Raw genomic sequence first — 23,726 nt, forward strand, 5'->3', positions numbered from 1 at the left:
AAAAAAAAAAAAAAAATTTAACGCTGAGGCTGAGAGTGGTGACACGTACCACCTGTAACCTCAGCCCTCAGGAGGCTGAGGAAGGAAGATTGCTGTGAATTAGAGGCCAGCATGGGCTATATAGTAACATCCTATCTTGAAAAATAAAACAAAACAACTTCATGCAGAGGATAGGGGTATAACTCAGTGACACAGTGCTTGCCTAACATGAGCAGGAAGTGGAGTTCGATCTGCATCACTGCTAACAACAAATCTTTAATATTTATTTATTTATTTATTTATTTTGTAGTACCAGAGATGAAACTCGGGACCTTGAGCTTGCCAGGCAGACAGTTAGGCTGCTGAGCTATCTCCCCAGCTATTAATGTTCTTATAAAACAAACCGCATCACAGAATATTACATACTCTCTGATTCAACTTATACAAAGGTTGAAAATGGGCAAAATGACAAATAAGTAAATGTAAATATGTAAATTACTTTTTTTTTTTTTCTTTTTTAACTCCCTATATAGCCAGGCTGGCCTCACAACAGTCTTCCTACTCAGCCCTGGGTGCTGGGCTTACAGGTGTGTGTCACCACACTCAGCTTATATATGAAGATTCAATAAGGAAGAACTAAGAAATAATACTCCAGTGTCCTCGGAGTAGCTTTTCATGTGCTTCCTCAAGTGGCAAACAGCTATAAAAGAGCAAAACCACAGCTGGTTCCAAACCTGGAGACCACAGCTTTTTCAGGCTGATGTCTTCAGTGTTTTGGGACCTGGGTGACCCTAGACTGCTTCATTTCAAATTACTTTGAAGGATCACATGAAGACAATGCAGTAGTATTTATTCAGAAAAGTAAAAACTTCTTGGAAAAAAATCCAAATTGCTCTTACGTGGCTCCAGTTCTGAAGATAGGGCAAGTATATTCTCCCATGAACATCCACATGTTTTCCAACTGTGATTCCCATATTTGCAGTTGGCTTCAAGAAGCAAATGGGGGGAGCAAAAGGATGAGAATCCAAAATCCAGAAACGAACCGGTATGTTATATACGTTACCTGAATGAGACAAACACATTTTCAAACAATAATGAAGCACACACTATACCCATGATGTAGCTCAGTGGTTTTTAAGAAACAGAAAGTCTAGTCAAGTTTACACATAAAGGGCTGATGTACATCCGGGGCTACTTAGAGCACTAGCACAGCACAAGGGGATTAAGATGCTGGCTCATGTAGTTCAACGCAGCACCTATCTACAGGGTCTGCTGTACTGGAAGTTTGGAACACAACACCTTTTCTATGCAATTTTCCTTGCCTAAACTAAGCAAAAGGTAATGGATAGCCCTATAGTTGTATTTATTCTATGCCGAAATCATTTAGTTATCAGTCCATTTTTTTGTTCACTGTAACCTTCTAGAGAGAATTATGTCTCATCCATGTCTATATCCCCAGCACCATGTACAATGCCTAACATACTAGCTGCTTGCTTAAGAAACATTTCTTATGTGAATAAGAACAGATTTAAGTTTATAATTATTGAGCTCCACCCTCAAGGAGCTCAATAATTACAGCTACTTACGTAAGCTGAGTTTGATACACAGAACTCAGACCTGAAAATAACTTTAGCTGTCACTTTGTCCCATGATTCTTAAATTTTAATGCAAGTCAGATTACTCTGAGGCCTGAAAAGCACGTAGATTCCTGAGATTTATCTCCAGAGACTGCACTGCAATAGATATGGGATGTAGGCCCCAAATCTTCATTTTATTTTTATTTTATTTTTATTTTTTATTATTTTGTCTTTTTTGAGACAGGGTCTCTACATACAGCTCAGGCTGGCCTAGAGCTCACTCTGTAGCCCAGGCTGGTCTCAAACTCACAACAATCGACCTGCCTCTACCTCTCAAGTGATTATAGGCGTGAACTACCACACCAGGACAAATCTGCATTTTAAACAACCTTACATACACAGCACTGCTATCCACACAGATACACTCCAGAAGATTTTGATGCGAATGGTCTCTCTCTTGGAAACAATAAAAGAAACTGCACCTCTGGAAGCACTCCAGTATTCACCCAAGAGGACACAGACTCTGCAAGCGGTAACACGAGAAGTCAGAAAGTGACTTCATGGGTCAGTGGCTCAGGCTTACTCCCAGTGGAGCACTTACACAGCACAGGTTGGATCCACAGCAACCCACACTCCTGCTGGACAGGAAACAGCATATGCTTTCCTCATTTAGCCACATGGGTCGTGCCAATTAAGAGCCAAAGACTCTCCCTTGGCTGCCAGGAAACCCAAAGCTAAGACTTGCAATAGAAGGGAAAACTAAACAGACCAGAAATCTAATAAGTTACCTTAGCAGTTCTATTCAACCTCTTAATACTTATTCCTGCTTTCAGAGTCCTACTGCACAGGTCTTTCCTTGTATATAAGAACAGCTCTTAGGACAAGAATGCCTACTGGCACAAGTCACTAGCTAGGTGACTGTAGAAGTTACTGAACTGTCTGTGCCTCAAGTTCTTCCTCTAGGAAACAATTATGATGGCCTAAACCCAGACTCTTAGCATAAGTACTGCCATGATAAACTTTTGTTAACTTTTAGTTGTAAAAACTGGCCTATGTGTGAAACAAGTAACCATATGGAAGAAATACACTCTGAAAAAGTGCTGACCCTAAACAATAACAGGAAAAAAAGTAGCCAGATGTATAGGAAGAAAAATATATCTGTGACAGGCAGGATGCCTGCTAATCTATTTGACAAGCAGGATGCTATACATTTTATTCTGGTTTTTTCTTTTATTTTTAGGGGAGGGTCTACAGGGTGTTCAGGGTCTCACTACTAGATCGGACTCGTAGTGATCCGCCTGTTTACAACCTCCCAAGAGCTGGGATTACAGGCATGAGCCACCACACCCAGTCTCAATTGCTGTCTCAGTGCACCCTGGGGGGCGAGACTGGCATGGCAGGCCCAGGAATGGAACCCCCAGCCCCTGTGCCTGCTTGCAGGCGCTTTAATCCGCTGAGCTATTTGGCCACCCTTACAGTTTGACAAGCAGGATATATTGCATATTCTCTTTATATGCTCTTCATGTCCTCTGGGCAGCACTGCTCACTTAGACTCTGAAACAGGGGTCTCTGCAGACAGTCGCTGAGCTCAGCTAATAAAACATCTTCAAGTTTTTAATCGGCTACTTGGATTCCTATATTGATTATGAACCCACAACAATGATAATATTTCTATCTCATAGTACCGTGAAGAAATTAATGTATGTAAAATGTTCAGGACACTACGTGACATGATAAATACTCTGAAATATACTTTTTAACCTCAAACCTTTTGAGACAAGATCTCACTATGTAGCCCAGGCTAGCCTTGAACTCACGCCTGTCCTCCTCCCTCAGCCTCCCAAGTGCTGGGATCCCAGGCTTGCCGCTGCTACATTTGGCAACCTCAAACCTATTTTGGAAACAGGCCATCTAGAAACAGTTTTTTTTTTGTTTGTTTTTTTTTTTTCCGGGACTGGGGTTTGAACTCGGGACCCTGCACTTGCAAGACAAGCACCTATTCTACTGAGCTATCTCCCTGGCCCCTAGAAATAGTTTTGCACTGCAGCCTTTTTCTCTCCTTTCCACTGAAAAAAACTTTTCATCTTGACTACATTCCACAGGATACATAACTATATCTGTAAGTTACAAACACTTAACTTTGAAAATACTTAAGGACCTTTGGCTTATCCCCAAAAGGCCTTTTGATTCAACAGAACATGGTCTGTGCATTGCTTAAAGCCTCCCAAATACTGCCTCTGTGTGACCAGGACTGAAAATCAGGACATGGCAGATTGCCTGTAATACCATAGAATCAACTACTTTTACACTGGCCTTTGTCAGAACCGTACTTCTGCTTTTACAGTTTTAGTATTTACAGTCTGGCTATGAACATACCTGTATCTGTTGTTTCATGATAACTCTATTATTATAAAGTCATGTCATAATATTCATAGCACCATAAAGTGACCAACAGTTACCAAAACACACCATCACATTCCTGAAGGAATTGTCCAATGGTGAGATACTCTAACCAGTGTTTTCCAACTGTTAGTTACAATAAACAGTCTTAAAATTAACTTACTGGACTAGGGACAGTGACAGGTAGTAGAATTAAATAGAAAATAGAATGCAAGACAGGTAGACTAGAATGCACAGTATTTCAGTTATAGATACACACATATATGCTAGCTAGCTATATAAAAATATTTTGTGTTTTGGATCACAACTAAAGCATCTGAAAGCCATTCTTCAAGGACATGTGTTGTGGAATGATCGAAGTCCCAAAAAGGACAGCAAGGCTGGGTGAAATTCACCACAGGGGTCTTACTGAGATTAGTCTCTCAGTGAGCCCTGAGCTAGGGAAATGTCTCACATTTATTGAGGACCACAAACAAGCTAAGGAATGTGCATAAATAATTTGGTGTAAACAAACTGCTATCTATATTGCCTTTCAGCATTCACCAGCTAGCTTACCTGTCACTAGTTGGTAACCCCCAGGTAAAGGAACAAAGAACAGATAGGGCAGGCGCTGCCTCCAGGAATCTGTCTCCAGCTGGCCGGAATTACAGGGGCCAGTTTCCTTAGGCTCTGTTCTTTGTTCCTTGCTCCCTTGATACAGTAAACTTCTGACTCCTATCACTATAGACACGTGAAAAAAAATTTGTTTAATGTTTCCTACTGTTGCGAGAGTGGTATCCCAAAGCCTATTGGAGCTACTTTTCTGGGTTATTACTTCTTAAGGGATTAGCAGTATCCTCCTAGTTGATCAAGAATCTGCCACCTCAATGAGTGTGTCAGCCCACACCTTCTGTCCCAGCTACTCAGGAGGCTAAGAGAGGAGGATTATTTGAGCCCTGAGAGAATCATTCAAGAAGTGGGCAAGAGTCAGATCCTATGCCCTGCTCTCTCTCAAAAAGATGATTTTAAAGAATATTCATTAAAAAGAAAATAATCTGCTCCCTCCCTCAGTCTTTCTCCCCAGCAGCATTTATGTATTTCAACAGACCATGCCTGACAAAACACCCAGTGACACTGGCTCCAGGGCCTACCTGCTAGGGTTGTACTACTGTGACTTTCAGTCTCCTTTTCTTGGCTTCTTTCCCATCAGCCAATGCCCTGCTTCTTACTGTTTCCAGCATTCTGGGATGCTGTGAGGTCCTTCTAGAGCCAAGTTTTGTTATTCTGAACAAATAACTGGTCAGAACAAATGCAAAAGGTGGCATGGTTTTGTATGTATTAATACCCTCATGTACATGCATGACCGTCCCATTGGGCAGCTTGTACCACCCAAGAGGACTGTGCCATGCTACCCAATGGGACAGTCATGCACAAGCCACAGGTAGCTCAGAGCCACCTAGCAGTGAGATGTACAAATTATGGTCCCTTTGTGAATGTGTTGAAGGTATTAAATGGGAAAAGAAGTGTGCTCTGCAGAGTGAGTGTGAGCCAATTAAAATAGGAAAAGAAATACACTCTACAGGGTGGGAGAAAGCTAGAAGTACCCAACAAGGTTAATGGTGACTGTCTTCTGCACCCTCCATTCTGATGTCAGATCTAGGTGTCCTATCAAACACCTGCTTGATTTTGTACCAGAAGAACGGAAGACAGCATTCTCTGGTTGGTGCTAGGTGCAGACCATAGGCTTAGGTGTTCTGGATCTCTGCAACTGACAGGTCACAGCTATTTGTCCCGCTACTCATCCATGCCCTAATCTCCTGCCTCACTACCTGACCAAAAAATCAAAAGTCCTGCTGCAGATATTCCTTATTTAACAATCCACCTGTCAAATGACTTTCAGACTTACAACTAAGGTGCACTGTTCAGACTTACGACCTGCCCTTTTTTTTTTTTTTTTTTTTTAAACCAAACTGTAGGACAGTTTCAATAATTAACACATTGCATACATTCTTCCTATTGGTTATTTGCTGTACAAGATGCAGACCTGATATCCTATTTACAAACACTATTAGAACAAATCCCTCTATTCATCAAGAAAATGTAAAAAATAAAAAATAAATAAAATGTAACTATATATCTATCCTAACCATTTTGAATACACAGATACAAAATGGACATTCATCAGTATCCCCTTTTTTGTTCAGGTCCTTTATTCAAATATTATAGGTGTGTTAACTCAGCAAAATATTCTAAAAGAGTCCAGTAGTCCATAATAGTATTGGGACCTGCCCTTTTCTTTCTTTCTTTTTCCCTTGTATTGAGGACAGGGTGTATAGGGTCTACAGGGTTTCACTGCATAGATTGAACTTGTAGTGATCCTCCTGTAAACAGCCTCCCAACTGCTGGGATTATAGGCATGTGCCACCCTGCTGAGTCCGAACTGCAGTCTCAGAACACCCCAGGGGCGAGGCTGACACAGCAGGCCCAGGATCAAACTCCCAGCCCCTGCATCTGCCTAAGCAAGCGTTTTAATCCCCTGAGCTATTTGGCCAGTGCTTGAACATCTTGTTAATGAAGCCTCAATGTCTTTTTTAAAAAAGGATAGTACACCTGATACCATACTGTGATTTTTGCTGATTATACTATACAGTACAGTACTGTAATTTTATGTTCTAGTATACATTACAGTACTGCATAAGAAAATCAAAGTCACCAAATTGGAGTTTCTTGTGACTGCTCCTTTGTTCTAGACATTGCATAGCTATAGTATGTACAAGGGCTGGTGAGATAGCTCAGTGGACTAAGCACCTTCTTAGGCAAGCACAGGGACTGGGGTTCAATCCCTGTACTGCATGCCACTCTGGCCCTGCTTCCAGGTGCACTGAGTGGGCCACCGAGTCCAGGCGTGGTGGCACACATCTGTATTGCCAGCACTGAGGAGGCTGAAAACAGGAAGATCACTACGAGTCCAGGGCTGCATAGTAAGATCCTATAACAAATACATAATTTTTTTTTTTAAAGAAAGCTTCCACATCTATACTATGTATAATTCATCTCTTAACAGCCAATTCATTTAACCACCTAGTTGCAGGACCAAAATTCAGTCCCTAAAGGATAAGTGTTTGTACATAGTCCTCAGATTTTAAGTAATTCTATCATAAAAATAAAAGTGAAGCGGGCTTGGGAAGTAGCTCAGTGATTGAGTACTTACTTGCCTAGCATGCACAAGGTCTCAAGTTCAATCCCTGGTACCATACTATATATAGAGAGAAGGTGGGGGGATAGGGAGGGAGGGAGAGAGGGAAAGGGAAAGGGAGAGGGAGAGGGAGAGGGAGAAAGGGAGAGGGGGAGAGGGAGAGAGGGAGAGGGAGAGACTGGAAAGGGCTGACCTGATAGCTCAGTGCAGTGGCCAGGGTTTGATCCCTGGCATGGCATGCCACGTTGGCCCCACCCGTGGGGCACACTGAGACTGTGATGTTGAGACTGGGCATAGTGGCATGCGCTGGTAATCCTAGAACTTGGGAAGCTGAAAACAGGAGAATTACTATGAGTCCAATCTACATAGTGAGACCTTGTAGACCCTACAGATCCTATCCTAATTACAGAAACAAAAAAATAGGACTGGAGATGTAGGTCAATGATCACATTTTTTCAGCTATTTTAGAATAGCAGAATTGGGGAGATGACTCAATAGAATAAGCACTTGCCTGGTAAGCGCAAGGGCCTGAGTTCAATCTCCAGTTCCTCAAAAAAAGAACCCACAATAGAATTGAAGAATCACTTTGGCAGCACATATACTAAAGTTAGAATAGCAGATGCAAAGGAGATATTAGAGGTTTCATTATTTGAAAAAATACATGTACTGTTGTTCCTCTGTGTCGTCCCCCACCCCACCCCATGTATATATAACAGCAGCAGCAGCAGCAGCAGTAGTAATAGCACAAGCTACAAAAATAGGTTCCATCCAGCAGAAAAGTATAAAAATGAGATATATAAAGTAAAGCCATATTAATATGCTGAGCTGTGAAAGGCTCAAGTCAAGAACTTGTGCGGACAGCCCACTATTATTGTGGACTGCTGGACTGTGTTTGATTGTTTTGCTGAATTCACGCACCTATAGTATTTAGGTGCCAATGGAATGCCCATCTCTGACAGGACTAAACAAAAAAGGGGGATAAAAAGGAAGGACCATTTTGTATCTGTATATGCAGAATAGTTAGGATAGATGTACAGCTACTTATGCTTAATTCAGTGAGAAGAAAGATTTGTACTAATAGTGTTTGGACAGGATATCCTGTCTGCATCTTGTACTATGGATAACCACTAAGAAGATAACAATGTACATTGTATTAATTATTGAAACTGTCCTGTTAATCAGTTTTGAAACTGTCTCATTGCTATTTGTTTCTCAATAAAAAAAATATAGAAAGAAAATTATACTTTAGGGCCGGGGAGATAGCTCAGTAGAATAAGCACCTGCCTAGCAAGTGCATGGACCTGAGTTCAATCCCTGGTAGTATAAGTAAATAAATGAATAAATAAATAAATAAATAAAACTTTAAATTTTATGGATTAAAAAAAAAATAGGTTCCATCCAAAGGATTTAGAATCAGAATCGGGGCCTGCAGGTATAGCTATGTGTAGAGCTCTTTCTAAGCATGTGTGAAGTCCTGGTTTTGACCCAGCACCACAAAACAAAAACAAAATTCAAGGTAAATAAATTATAAAGCTTAGACTGTACAATCTTACTGAGACAATATAGAATGAATACATGAAGAAAAAGGATCATTATGACCTTAATACAGTTTTAGAGGCATCATAAGAAATAAACCAAACAATGTCTGCAGTTATGCAGAAGGAAATCATTAGTTGAACAACTGCCATGAGTGATGATGGGGCACTAAGTCCTTACATATGCTGAAAAAATATAAAAAATAAATTCCATGTATATTGCATGTCCTTCGATTCACCAAAAAAAAAGAAAAAGAAGAAGGAAATCTTTTCAATTTTTGTTTCAACTGTTATTGTTTCAATTTTTTTTAGCATGAGCACATATTATCATTATACTAGTAAAACTAGTTAACTAAAAAAAATAGTAATGAAGACAAATAATAGTAACCAACATCAAGTGGGCATTTATTCTGTACCAGGCACTATACTAAGAGCTTTATTCATTATAATTCATTTTAGCCTCACAACTCTATTAGGGCCTATTACTGGGCCATTTTACACATCAAAGAGGTATATCCCCATCAGCTAACAATAACTAGTGTGTATTCACACTAAGTTGATATAATTCTAATTAAAAGCAAGAGAAAAAAGAAAATATACTGAAGGCAGGGGAGACAGAAGGTACAACTGACATAGGACATTAGGCCACGGCAGACTGGCTGGGAAGGAGGTGTGCCCTACGGATTGCAAAGTTCCAGGACACAGGCACAGAACAGTTCCAAAAGCCCTCTATGAAGAACCAGAGTGCTATCTTCAATTCTCACGAGAACCCAAGCAAGTTTTCAACAGGGCCTATACCTGAGGCCAGGCTGAGCGCTGGAGATACAGAAGGAAAGTCGACATTGGGCCCAGTCTCAACTGTAGTCTCTCGCTACTGTCTTCTATAGGCATGCACTTCCACGCCAGAGTGTCCATCCATCTGTCCGTCTGTCCTTCCTTCCTTCCTTCCACTTGGCCCAAATCCACTCTCGAGAGCCTGTTTCTTTTCCAACCTTTAATAAATGTAAACCTTGCTACCTTTTGTGTTCGTGTTGACAAATTCTTTGTTTAGGAGAGAAAGAACCTAGAAACCACTTCTAGGAGACTCTAGCACCCCAAAACCTGGTAACATTATTTTGGGGAAAAAGAACCATGGATATAACTCCTTGCTATAGACTGGCAGTTACTGACAATACTATGACAACCCCTACTGCAGCTGGAGGTGGCTCAGTAGTACGCAAGAGGCCCTGGATTCAATTCACAGCACTGCAGAAACAAAATAAAACAAAACCCTTTTTATCCTCTTGCTACCTCCCCATGTTAAAAACAGAAATGCGAGTAACCAGTGACTCATTTCATTTCATCAGCTCTTCTGTTAATATGCAACTGCCCTTGAAATCAGTAGGACAGGTAAGAACCTTTTTCTCTCAGAATGAGCTACCTTAGCCAATTTCCATCCCCTCCCTTCACCACTGTCCCTTCTCTTTCTCCTCACCTTTAAGCAAAATAAAAGCCAGAAAAGAAGTGCTGAGGAAAGTTTGATTGAGCTTCTCTAGACAGCCAGAGGGGCTGGGAGCTTGGGGGAAGAAGTAAGGAAAGAAAAGAAAAACCACCTCTAAAATCTCTGCAGAGCCCCAGGCTGGTTCTCTCCTCTCCAGTCATGCCACATTCCTGGGCATAAAAACAAGCTGAATTCCTGTGGCTCCTGAGTGCTGATCCAGCGCCGAGGAAGTGTCATGGTGGAACACACAGTGGTAGAACAATCTGATAATAATATTCAGAGGGGCACATTATCAGAGGAAAGGAGGAAAAACTAAGGAGGGTTTGAGATGGTCTAGAACTACCAAAAAGAAGTGCCTACTTTGAAAGAAGCCCCCCATAATGCTGGTGTCTTTTAAGCTACATGTTCCCACTGTTACTGCTGAATCCTCAAAGAAAGAAAGCTCTACAGTTCTGTTTGGTTTCCAGTTCCTTCTCAGTCTTCCCTGCAGTGCACATCCTCTTTGAAATACCAGGGAAGCTCGTTTATTCCTCAGCCCTTCAGTCAGTTACAGTATAAACACAATCTTTTAACAAGTATTTCCCAAGAATTTCTAATAAGTGTAGCCCTATACACTAATGATTTTGGATGGGATCCTTCCTGTGATTTGCCTTGGTTGACTAACTGCAGTACTTGGGATTGAGCCTAGGGCCTCTATACTAGCACATCCTCGGCCCTTTTTATTTACTTTGAGACAAGAGTTCTTGCTAAGTCACTCAACTACCTCTTTACAATCTTCCTGTCTCAGCCTTCCAAGTAGTACTGGAATCACAGCTGTGTGCTACCATGCTTGGCAGGAAGAACGAGTTGTTAATGGTGGAATTAAAACGCTTTAGAAAAACTTTTTTTTTTTTTTCTGATATACATAGTACACAGTCTTCAGGGTCTCACTACACAGATTGGACATGTTGTGATTCTTCCTGTTTTTTCAGCCTCCCAAGTGCTGGGATTACAGGCACATACCACGCCCAGTCTCAATGATTAACTCAGCATGTCCCGGGGTCAGGGCCTGCATAGCAGGTAGGAGATTGAACCCTGGGCCCCCGCATCTTTCTAAGCAGGTGCTTTAATCTGCTGAGCTATCTGGCTGGCCCCAGAAAAACACTTTAGAACCAAAACTTCACTGGTGCTCTTCAAATCATACCATATAAGCAATCTTTCTTCAGACATGATCTTGCTATGTAGCCTAGACAGGCCCTGAACCTGCAATGATCCTCCTGCTAAGTGCTGGGATTACAGGCACGCACCACCATGTCTGGCTCAATCTTCTACAATATTAAAGGTTTAGTCATTTTTGAACTCAGGATTAAGTAGGACTGGACAAAAGGAAAGAGTTAAGAACAGAGGACTTTTATTCCCTTCTTTTTAGGCCAATCCTATTTTAACCTGTCAGGTCACCCTAGAAACTCCCTTGTTTCAACTTTTTGGAGTTTGGAGTTTTAGCCAAGCCCTGGCTGGATAGGCTCAGGTAGATCATCTGACCAGGCTAAGATTCAGTTCCACATATGGAAAGGGAATAATGATACATGTAATAGAAGGAAAGGGAGGAGGGGAATAGATGTGATGGAGAAAAAGATGGGACTCTTGCTCCATTATGGAAAATGGAGATAATGCTACCCCCACCAAAGCAGTCTGTGTCTGTCTTGCTCATGTTTGGAATGTATGAGGCCTTGGGTTCAAAGAGAATGGTATCAAACTTTTTTTGTCAGTACTAGGGATCAAACCCACAAGTGGGCTACTACTGGGCTACAATCCCAGCCATTTTTATATTTTATTATGAGACAGACTGTTTCCCAAGCTGGCATCAAATTCTCCATCCTCCTACCTCAGCCTCCCGAGGATCTGGGGTTTCAGGAGTATGCCACTATGCCAGGCATTCATGAACTTTCTGTCATTTATCTAGATCTTCCTTGAATGGGACAGAATCATGCCAGATCCAGTTAGGTACTACTCTGATAATATTACAGCACAAATAAATCTAAATTCTTAGTAATGAATTGCTCTTTTAGAAAACTCCAATATTTTTTCAACTTCCATACTTACCCTGATACATCACAGGAATGGTGCCAGTAAAATTCAACAGGTCCTTCTGGGAACTATCTTTAAAAACTGAAAAGAAAAAAAAATACAAAAATGCAATCAGGAATACGATTTTATTAAAGTGTATAAATGCACACACATACACACACACACAACATAGACACATACACACATCTCTACATCCCAGTACATATACCAACAAGGTAAAATTACTAGATTTAGTTTACTTAGAAAGTCGTGAGATTAGCTGAATAAACACAGAACTCTGAGACTAAAATTCCAAGTTGTAGGCCCACTTTCCCTCTTAGAGACACATTCTAGTTATTTCAATCTCTCTTCAGTTTCATAATCTACAAAATAAATACTTTTCAGTTATCATAGAGATCAAATAAGATTTGAAAAGTCTTAAGAAATAGCCTTATAAAATGTGAGGACATTATTAAATAACTATGTAAAGTCAGTATTATAAACACTTTTCTAGGGCCAGGGAGATGGCTCAGTGGAATAAGCGCTTCCCTGGCAAGCACAAGGACCTGAGTTTAACTCTTCCCTGGTTCCACAAAAAAACAAAACAAAACAAAACAAAACAAAACACATTTTTCTAATCAGAAGAAAATTGTTATCTTTAAAGTAATCTTTTAAGCTGTGCATGGTGGCACATGGCTGTAATCTCAACACTCAGGAGGCCGAGGCAGGAGAATTACAGTTGAGTTTGAGATCAGCCCGGGCTACATAGTGAGTTAGGTCAAACCTGAACTACTTATTGAGACTCTGTCTCAAAAAGCCTAAATAGGGCCCTGGGAAGATAGCTCAGTAGAATAAGCGCTTCCCTGGCAAGCGCAAGGTCCTGAGTTCAATCCCCGGTTCTGCCAAAAAAAAAAAAAAAAAAAAAAAAAGATTAATAGTTATCATCTTGGTTTCTCTATTATTATCAATCTCTGTTCAACATTTACATCCCTGCAATTTCAACTTTCCCATCAATAAGTGGGATGCTCTGGATAAAAATCAATGTCCTAGGGCCAGCCAAATAGCTCAGCAGATTAAAGTGCCTGCAAGCAGGCGCAGGGGCCAGGGGTTCAATCAAACCCCGGGGCACGCTGAAATGGCAACTGAGACTGGGCATGGTGGCGTGTGCCTGTAATCCCAGCTCTTGGGAGTCTATAAACAGGCGGATCACTACTAGTCCAATCTAGTAGTGAGACTCTGAGCATCCTGTAGACCCTTCCCTTAAAAAAAAAAGTCCTAATCTCAGGCTGAAGACAAACAATACCACTGATTTAAAACACACACACACACACACACACACACACACACACACACACAATTATATTGAAATGTAGTCCTTTTAATATTTCAGTAACTAAGAGGAAAAAAATTTCTAAACAGATTTCAATGACTATTTCAAAAGGGAAAAGAGGCTGTTTCAGTCTTCAGGCTGCTACAACAAACTCCCATAAACTGGGGTACTTACTTGTTCAGAAACAATCGAAATTTATTTCTTACAGGCTAGAAGATCCAAGGCAAGGCACTGGCAGGTCAGTGTCCACAGAAGGCCCTGTCCTGACCCTTTTTGCTATTTGGTCACATGGCCAGAGGACAAGAGCTTCAGGCCTTTTTTATAAGGGCAATAGTCGCACCCATGAGGTCTCTGCCAAAGAGCCTCCCAAAGGCCCTGCCTCCTGCGCATCACTGCAGACTGGAACTTCAGACTACAGCATAGGCTGACACAGAAAACCCAAGGCCAAAAGTGTAGATGAGAACAAATACTTCTCCTGAAACACAGAAGTGAAAGGAACAACGTGTTTTCACCCACTGACTACTCCTGGCCAAAACTTAAAATGGAGAGAAGAACAGAAGAGGCCTATTGCTCAGGGACAGAGAATAGCCTAGAAATGTATTAGAAGATCTATAAGTAGAACATTCACTTCCTAATCAAATTGTTAAAAAGAAAAAGCAAAACAGGCCCAGGGTGTGACTCTGGTAGAGAGTCACATAGCATGCATGAGGCCTTGGGTTCAAAGAGAAAGAAAGAGAGAGAAAGAGACAGCCAGCAGCCAGCACAGAAGTGACTGCGATGCATAAAAATCATCGCCTCTAGTTACGGAACACAGACTGACAATGCAAATCCTGTAATTCAACAGTTTAACAGTACCAAAGCTTGCCCTAGATGAGGGAAATCAGAGAAAGAATTAAGTGGTAAGATAGAGCATCACATCTGAATAATGAAAGGCCCTGTATCATGGTGAGTACTATTGAACAAGACAGCAAGGCAGACAGAGGTACGAACCCCACTCCACCCCTCCCTAGCTGTGTAATCCTAAGCAAGTTATTTAAATTTCTGGAGCCCCATATCTCCAAAATGAAGACAATAATACCTCACAGCTTTGATTTAAAAACTGCAAGTTAGGGCCAGCCAGATAGCTCAGCAGACTAATGCACCTGCTTTGGCAGATGCGGGGACTGGGGTATGATCCCGGCCTGCCATGCGGGCCCCGCCCTGGGGGTGGGCTGAGTCTTGACTGAGACTGGGCGTGGTGGTACACTTGTAATCCCAGTGCTTGCCAGGCTGAAAACAGAAGAATCACGACGAGTCCGATCTACATAGTAAGGCTCTGCAGACCCTGTTCGAAAAATACCACAAAAAAAAAACAAAAAAAAAAACAGTGCTGGATATTAAACCCAGGGCCTCAAACTCAAACATACTAGGCTAGTATTCTACCCCTGAATATAACTCTTAGCCCAGCATTTGTTTTTAAATGAGATAGGAGACAAGATACAAGCAAACAAAGTATTTTACTTGTGTACATACAGGACTATGACATAAAATAACCTCCTGATAGTACCTTGAGATAAAACATTTTTGAAAGATAGTGAGGTAAAATCTTTCTTAAGACAGTAAGATCCTCTCTATTAAGGAAATGAGATAACCAAAACTTTGTTATTAATTTAGAACCAGTCATATAGGTGGCAACAAGGGCCGGCCAAATAGCTCAGTGGATTAAAGCACCTGCAAGCAGGCTCAGGGGCTGGGAATTTGATCCTGGAGCATGCCATGCTGGCCCCGTCTCTGGGGCACACTGAGATGGCAATTGAGACTGGGCGTGGTGGCATGCACCTGTAATCCCAGCTCTTGGGAGGCCGTAAACAGACGGATCACTATGAGTCCAATCTAGTAGTGAGACCCTGAACACCCTGTAGACCCTTCCCTAAAATACGAAAAAAAAAAAAAAAAAAAAAAAAAGATAGCTCAGTACAATAAGTGTTTCAATCCCCAGTTCTGAGAAAAAAAAAAAAAAAAATTAACACAGGTGGCAGTAGACTATACACCTTCTAAGATGGCCATAACCAAGCCCTGGGAAATTATGAATATGTTAACTTACCTGGCAAAGGGACTATATAGATGTAAAATAAAGACCCCACAATTGAAAAACTATCCTATATAGTAGAGTTGCTCTAACCTAATCACTTTGGGCCTTAAAAGCAGAAAAATTTCCCAGCTGTAATCAGAGGGAAATCTGACTACAGAATCATTTACAGACATGAAATACTGCTATCCTTGAAGAAAAAGGAAACCAGGAGCTAAGGAATAAAGTCGACCTCTAAAAACTAAAACAGAGGACAGCTGGGTTTGGTGGTGCATGCCTGTAAACCCAGCACTCCAGGGGGTGAGGCAGGAGGATTACTGTGAGTTCAAGGCCAGCCTGAACTACATAGTGAAACCTTGTCTCAAAAACAGAAAAAAGGGGGCGAGGATACAGCTCAGTGGCATAAGTGCCTGCCTGGTAAGTGCAAGGTCCTGAGCTTGATTCCTAGTACCAAAAGAAGAAGAAAAAAGGAAAAGGATGAAAAGGAAAAAGATTCTACCCTAGAGCTGCTAGAGAAAGGAACAAAGACCTGCTAATATCGCGATTTTAGTCCAAGTCTCCAAACTATAGAAACTTTTGTTGGACTTCTAACCTACAGAAGTGTAACAAAGTAAATCTGCAGTTTTTCTGTGTGTGTATCTTTTTGAGACAGTCTCACTATAGGTCAGGCTGGCCTTGACCTCACTTTGTAGCCCAGACTTGCCTTGAACTCACATGATTTTCCTGCCTTAGTCTCCCGAATGCTGGGATTACAGGTGTATGCCACCACGACTGGCTTAAATCTACATTTTTTAAAAACCACCAATTTGTTACAGTGGCAATAAAAATTATCAGAAAATACAGTAGACCATATCAACTTAAATTTCTTCAGAAACCATAAGTTATAGATAACTAAAAATCATAAAGAAATGAGAAATTATGATTTTGTAGCTCTCTAGGACTAAATAACTAATAGTTGGAATAAAGCAATAAAACTAGAGAATATTATTCTTACCATAGGTATCCATGGAATATCTGAAATGTGGGAAAAACGTATTTACATTCTTTAGTTCTTCCACAGTTAGATCCCTGAACTTGTACTGAAAAGAAAAAAAAAAATGAACACAGAATAAAAATAAAGCTATACAGTTAACACTTTCACATTTGCCTGGTGGCAGGCCTTACAGCTTTACAAACAAGGAAAGCATTCTATTTAATCTTTTAATTAAAATAAAAGTTCAGTGGGCCCATCCCTTGCATTTCTACTGTAAATATGCATGTTAGTGTAATAGTAGCCAGCCGTACATCTCAGGACCTTTCCTTGAGGGATAGATGAAGCAATCTATGTGTTTATCCACTTGGTTCTGATGAATGGCGAAGGGGTACACGGCTACAAAAGTGGCTAGACAGGATTGGGATTCACCTTTACATTCCGTTAAAACTGGTTTTGTGTATGTTTACCCAGGCATCACAGTGGGTCCAACAGACCCACAGCATTCCAAGACCTGTCCAAGTTTTCTTTTGATTCTTTCAGTAGAATTAACCCAGTTCAGTAAATGGCACATATAAAACCAGAATTGCAAATTTTGAAGATTAAAAGTGAATCATCCAATGACTCATGCACGGATGATGAAGATGATCATTACAGAAAAACACATGCTTTCATAATAGCAGGGTGATGTGGGAGGATGGTAACATGATGACAATGATAGCTTCTATGTTGGCCATGGGAGCCGAAGTTCCTGTGACAGTGAAACAGAGCAAGAATCAACTAATACAGACACAGAGAATGCAGACCTCCTTGTTTCCAAATGGGAGAAAAACAGCAATATGAGTACATACTTGACTAATTGAAATGTGAAATGGCCACAAAACCAAATGAAATGATCCAATGTTGGAATAGCTAAGCAGCTTAAGCACCTGCCTGGCAAGAGGATGGTCCCGCATTTGATCCCCAGTACCAAAAAATAAAATAAAATAATGAGAAGAAGAAACAGCAGCAACAGCTAGTTTTAGGGCCCATGAGATAGCTCAGTGGACTAAGTGTCTGCTTAGGCAAGCGCAGGGACTGTGGTTAAATCCCCAGCACCACATGCTTGCCGGGCCCAGGGGCATGCTAAATCGGCCACTGAGACCAGGTGTGGTGGCCTGGAATCCCAGCATACCTGGCCTGGAATCCCAACACTGGGGAGGCTGAAAATAGGAGGATCGCTACCAGTCTGAAGGTAGTGAAACCCTGTACCAAATACATTAAAAAAAAAAAAAAAAAAGTAAAGGCCTTGGCAGGGTTAAAACATACTGACTGACCAGTACTGCCATTCACTGTTGGGAACTGTAACAGACAATATGTGACATGATACTGAGAAATACACAAAGGCTAAAATATATGTAAAGTGGGCTGGTGAGATGGCTCAGTGGTCTAAAACACCTACTTAGAACAAGCTAAGCTAAGCAAAAGCACAGGGACCGCGGTTCAATCCCCAGCTCCACATGCCAGCCAGCCCCGCCCCCTGGTGGGCTGAGCTGGCCACACACACACACTAAATAAATAAATAAATAATTTTTTAAAAATAAAATAAAATATATGTAAAGTAAAATGTTCTATATGCACCAATAGCTATATTCAAAAATGTAGTTATTGGGACCAGTGAGATGGCTCAGTAGACTAAAGCACTTGCTTAGGCAAGCACAGAGGCCTCGGTTGGATCCCCAGAATCACATGCTGTGGCAGCCCCACCACAGAGTACGGGCAGTGGCATACACCTATAATCCCAGTGCACGGGAGGCTGAAAACAGGAGGATTGCTGAGTCCGAGTTGCATAGTGAGACCCTGTAACAACCAAATACATTAAAAAAGAAAAAAATGTAGTTATTGTGACCCCTCACTAGCTGAACTGAAAGTACTCATAGGTCTGCTGTACTCAGCATAGACTTCTCATGGTCATCTCAGGAATGTACAGGACTTACAGAAAAGCCATGGGTCATAAAAATGGCTTTTTTTTTTTTTTTTTTTTTTGTACTGGGAATCAAAGTCAGGACCTCCTGCTTACCAGGCAGGTGCTATGCCACTGTGCTATATTCCTGGCTCTTGGCATAAAGATATATGCCTTTATAGATGCGAAGACTTACTATACTTCCAATTTAGACATTTATCTTGGACCTCAGCCACCAGGTCCTTAGTTGTACAGTAACAAATCGAGTGATGTTGTGAACAGACTTGTTCTCATCTTCCAAACTAATCAGTGTGTAACATTCAACAATCGGTTTACCAGTTTCCAACTGATGTTACATATAATAGCAGCACAAAGCTGAGCAGAGCAAGAACACAGGAACAAAGCAGAAATTGCAAATGAAATGTCACAATTTCAAAACAGAGAACCGTATAGTGCAATCTTTGGAATTCAGAAAGCTGTCACATTGGCTTTATATAATGACGAAAAAAACAAACTGGTACTGCTGATGCCAACGATTCACCCTGATGGAAATACCGACAGGAGGGAAGCCCGAGATGGTCTTTCATCCACTGATTTAGCGCCCATGTCATCGCCAGACACGCAACAGGCGAAACGAAGGCAAAGGTAAAAATCACAGCCTCTGCCTTCAAAAGAGCTCACAGCAGGAGGAAGGTTTGCAAATAATTACTCCACGAAGGTGTAACCGGTTTTTCTGAAAGCAGGTATTGTGAGCTAATGACTCAACGTCCCAGAGACTGACAAGGAGTCTGTCACGGAGGATGAGGGCCCACGAGCGGGTCGTTTCTGCGGGGACAGCGGGCGGAAGCAGCGGGAGGCCAGAGAAGAAACTGGCGGAGGGACTGGCGCGAGCCGAGGCTCGAACCCGGGGCCACGACAGCCCGCATAGAAGAAGAAACAGCCCTGATGCCGGGACCCCAGCTGGCCACGCGGGTGGTTCGCACCTTGCCAAGAAGCCGTCTCACACCCTCGCAGTCGAACTCCATCTTCAGCCAGGTCCGGGAGCCGGATTCCAGGACTCCAAGTCGCACCCGGACCTTCCGGAGCGCTCCGGGACGGAAGCCCGCGAGGACCAGAACTCCCCAGCTCCAGGGCCCCGCCCCTTCCCGCGCGCAGAATTCCAGCTGCGGGCTCCGCGCAGCTGCAGAGGAGCTTTGCGCGCGTGAACCCTGAGCGGGCAGGGACGGGAAGGCGGCCCGGGGCGCGCTGGAGGCTGGAGGGGCGCGGCCCAGCTGGCTGGGTAAGGTATGGGGACCGCAGAGCGAAACAGGGAAGGAGGTAGAAGCTGTACGCGGGCTTCTAGAAAGTTGTGTTCTATTCTGCAGAGCAGCTGAAAAGATCAAGACCCTCGCTGGATGTAGGGAAGTCGAGATAGTGAAATTTCAAAAGCAAATTTTTAGAAAATAGGAAGGAAGAGAATCAGGAGCCTTGCCACATCACCCGGACGTGACACGGTAGTGGAGGTGCTCAGCGTGGAAGGGGACCCCCAGGAAGGGCGCTGTAAGTCCCCTGCGAGGGAACCTGAGGAAAAACCCGCGTTGGAAAACAGGAAAAGTTTGGAAACCAGAAAAAGGAGATTGGGGAACAAAAGTCAGCTGGAGAAGGACGAAGGAGAGATGGAGGACGCAGTGGTCTTCTGGAATTGTTGGGTCTGCTTGGCTTGTGAGGCTGTTTACCTGCCCTGTGTCCCGAGCTTGGGCACTGGGCAGTAAACATCGCAGGCCTGGTTGCTGACCCATCAAGAGCTTGGTCAGGCAGGAAGAAGCCAAAGGCAAGGGTGCTGCGCTCAGTTGGAAGAAAGCGAGAAGCTGGAAGGAGCGTTCATTCAGAAAAGTTTTTGTGAGCCTCTGTTATTTGCAAGCTGTTTTTCTAAGGTTGAGGATAGAGCATTGAACAAAATAGACAAACATACCTGCTGTCCTAAGCAAAATATACAGCATAGTAGAAGGTGTTTAAGTGTTGTAGAGGATAATTTTTAAAAATCTTGGAGTTGGGGAGATGGCTTAGTGGAATAAGTGCTTCTCTGGTAAGCGCAAGGGCCTGAGTTCAGTCCCTGATTCCACCAAAGGGGGGGGGAATATATATATATATATATATATATATATATATATATATAATTTATTTTTGTGGTACAGGATCTCTCCACGCAGCTCGGACTTTTAGTGATTTTCCTGTCTCAGCCTCCCTAGCGCTGGGATTACCAGCATGCACCATCACGCCCAGCGCGCCCAGGTTCTGGGGCTGGCATGGCGTGTGGTACCAGAGATTGAACCTGGGTTCTTGTGCTTGCCAGGCAGGTGCTTAGACCGCCAAGCTATCTCTACAGCCCGAGAATACATTTCTTAAAGATAGTTTAAGAGGACCAGGGTAGGTCTCCCTGAGCAGTAGTGTAAGCATTTATTTAGAGAGCAACCAAATCAAAGCAGTGTATTTTACAAACCTTCTGGGTGACTCTGAGGTGAGAAAGTCAAAAAACCACTGAAGAGCTCTAAATGTTTAGGGACCCTGGCTTGTGAGTGCCTTCCAGGCAGAGACTAGAACACACCTGTACTTAGCTTGAGGCTGGATGGTGGCAATAGGCCTGGAACCCCAGCACTGGGAAGGCTGAGGCAGGAAGATTGTGAGTTCAAAGCCATCCTGTAGTGAGTTCCAGGCCAGCCTGGACATAGTAAAACCCTTCTTCAAAAAGGAGAGAGAGAAAAAACTTTAAAAAAGAAAGAATGATGAGTTTATTACTCCTTGTAATGAGAAAGCAAGCATGATGGGGAACCATGGGACATCGTATTAAGCTACATCAGGATATGGGCAATGTGGGAGAGAATTTAAGGAAACAAGGCCTCACTCTGGATTTTGTGGCTTAGAAAGCGGGGACACTTCTGTGACTAGAATGTGTCAGTGAACCTTGTAAGATGGACAGACATGAGTGAGGCCAAAGCTGTAAGTAGTGAAGAAGCAGCGGGCACTTGTATTGACAGAAAGAGGGGGATACTTGGTATTTCGTTGGTTACACAGCGACTTTGTTCTTAGCTCTTTTTATGAAGAGATTTATGAAGTGGTCCTTTTATGTTCCACTTTCTCATGGTCTGAGTGACCCTGTCTGCTGTCTGTGTTCTTTGAGATTATTTATATCCAACAGAAGGGTAACCTGGCTTAGCGAAGAGCACCAGGCTGGTTTCTAACACCACCAAGGCCCAACTGTGAGACGAGCTCCTGGTGTCAGGGCTTGCTTTTTGTCTTTCTCAGCTTTTTACTCTGCAAGATAAGCCACTAGAAGGTTCTGGAAAGAAGAGTGTGGTCTGATTGTGTTTTTGTTTTTCTTTTCTTTGTGTGGTGTTGGAATGGAACTCAGGGCCTTACCCATTCCCACTGTGCTGCCTCCCAGCCCTTCTGGTGGGATTTCAGAATGACCAACTGTTGGATAATGAAGGGACAGTCCTGCAGGGCTTAGACTCGGGCAAGGGTGGAGGCCAGGAGATAGTGTAGGAGGAAGAAGAGAGGTGAAGGACAGGAGACCACGTACGGGAAGAGTAAGAGGCCTGTTAAGTGCTTCACAACCACATCTGACAAACCCTGAAACAGTAAGATTTCCAGGAGATCCAAGATTAAGCAGGTCCTGCCAGAAATGTATTAATCAAGGAAAAGGTAGCAAGTTAGCAGAGATGACTGAACAAAGTTCTTCCATTCAGACCAAGCCCCAGTTCTCTTCTAGGGCAGTAACCATGGACACTTTTTGTGTATCTGTAGGCGCACACATATGTTAGGTTTCCTGTGTGGAAGGTATTTTGCTAAGAGTTTTATGTGCTAATCGGGTGTGGTAGTGCACGCCTGTAATCCCAGCACTCTTGAGCCTGAGGCAGGAGGACCACCATGAATTTGGATACATAAGCAAGTTCAAGTCCAGCCTGAACTACATAGCAAGACCCTGTCTCAAAAAAAAAAAAAAAAAAAAAGTGCTTTATCTTTACCTTAACAGAGCTTTATGATCTGAATGGGGTTGTTCCCACAGTCTTACTGATGAGGGTTAGTGTGGTATTACTTATTTTGTGATTTCTGAGGTCCTCTTGAATAAAGGTGTATTAGTGGGGTGTGGTGGTGCATGCCTGTAATCCCAGCACTCAGAAGGCTAAAGCAGGAGGATTGCCACAAGTTCAAGACCTGTGTGGGTTCCATAATAATTGAAGACCAGCCAGGGCTACATACTAAGACCTTGCCTCAAAAAATAAAGGTGTTGGGGCCGGGGAGATAGCTCAGTAGCATAAGTACTTGCCTGGCAAGCACAAGATCCTGAGTTCAATCCTCGGCACCACAAAAAAAAAAAAAAAAAAGGTGTTGGGGCAGGGGAGATACCTCACTGGTGTAAGCGCCTTCCAAGTACAAGCACCTGGGTTTGATTCGCAGTACTGCATGCTGTGCAGGCCCCATGCCGGCTACTGAAACCGGGCATGATGGTACATGCCTATTACCCCAGTGCCGGGGAGGCTGAGACAGGAGGATCACTATGTGTCCGAGTTGTGCAATGAAACCCTGTACCAAGTAAGTAAATAAATAAATACTTTTTAGAAAAACTATGTATTCATGATTGCATTTGGGGGAGAGTTGCAAAATTAAAGATGCATACTGACTTCAACGTGTACATTGATTTTTAAAAAAGCTTACATGTGTAAAACAATGGACCTTAAAATAGAGGATATGTAGTATAACTGGCTCTGTTTTACGGATATGGGAACCAGAGTCTTGGACATTATGTGAGGTGATGGCAGAAACCATGTTCTTTATACATTATACAGCCTTTTCCAGGCTGTGATATTGTAATGAATCTTTGTGAACACAAGGCTAGTGTGCTTGAGGCCCTGGGATTCAATCTGCAGCATCACTAATAAAATAGTAATAACTTAGGACATCTGTGTCTATTGTTATTTCGTTACAAAACAAAGGTGTATAGTATAAGCACTGACCTCATCAAGCCTCCACTCTACCCCAACTTCTAGTCTGGCCCCCCTCCTCCTGAAACTGGTGTTGTTAGATCCTGGCATCTGTGAGTTTAAGGCCAGCCTAAACTGCAAGCAAGACTGTGTCTCAAAAAAAAAAAAATGTTTATTATAAATCTTACAAATTGCTGAGGGCTGTAAAGCAAATATGAACATAGGGCCGGCCAAATAACTCAGCTGACTAAAGTACTTGCTTA

General features: G+C 42.5%; 1 protein-coding gene across 8 annotated transcripts in view; it reads right to left on the bottom strand.

Moving 5' to 3' along the window:
• Positions 1-19,615, bottom strand: part of Uevld (UEV and lactate/malate dehyrogenase domains) — a 54,698-nt gene extending 35,083 nt beyond the window's left edge. For 3 of the 8 annotated variants that reach the window (XM_023719429.1, XM_023719431.1, XM_023719430.1), the window contains exons 1-4: positions 19,486-19,572; positions 16,585-16,669; positions 12,229-12,294; positions 879-1,042 (exon numbers count right to left, since the gene is read on the bottom strand). In XM_023719429.1, the coding sequence (XP_023575197.1) occupies positions 879-1,042; positions 12,229-12,294; positions 16,585-16,669; positions 19,486-19,527 (357 nt within the window). In that variant the 5' untranslated portion in view covers positions 19,528-19,572. Of the gene's footprint in view, positions 1-878; positions 1,043-9,464; positions 9,610-10,258; positions 10,410-12,010; positions 12,091-12,228; positions 12,295-16,584; positions 16,670-19,485 lie in introns of those variants that run through there. The other 5 variants (XM_004634925.2, XM_004634926.2, XM_023719427.1 and 2 more) reach the window with 5 other exon arrangements.
• Between the last annotated feature and the right edge of the window lie 4,111 nt (positions 19,616-23,726).

Source organism: Octodon degus, unplaced genomic scaffold (genome assembly GCF_000260255.1).
Source record: "Octodon degus isolate 3935 unplaced genomic scaffold, OctDeg1.0 scaffold00067, whole genome shotgun sequence".
Lineage (NCBI taxonomy): Eukaryota > Metazoa > Chordata > Mammalia > Rodentia > Octodontidae > Octodon > Octodon degus.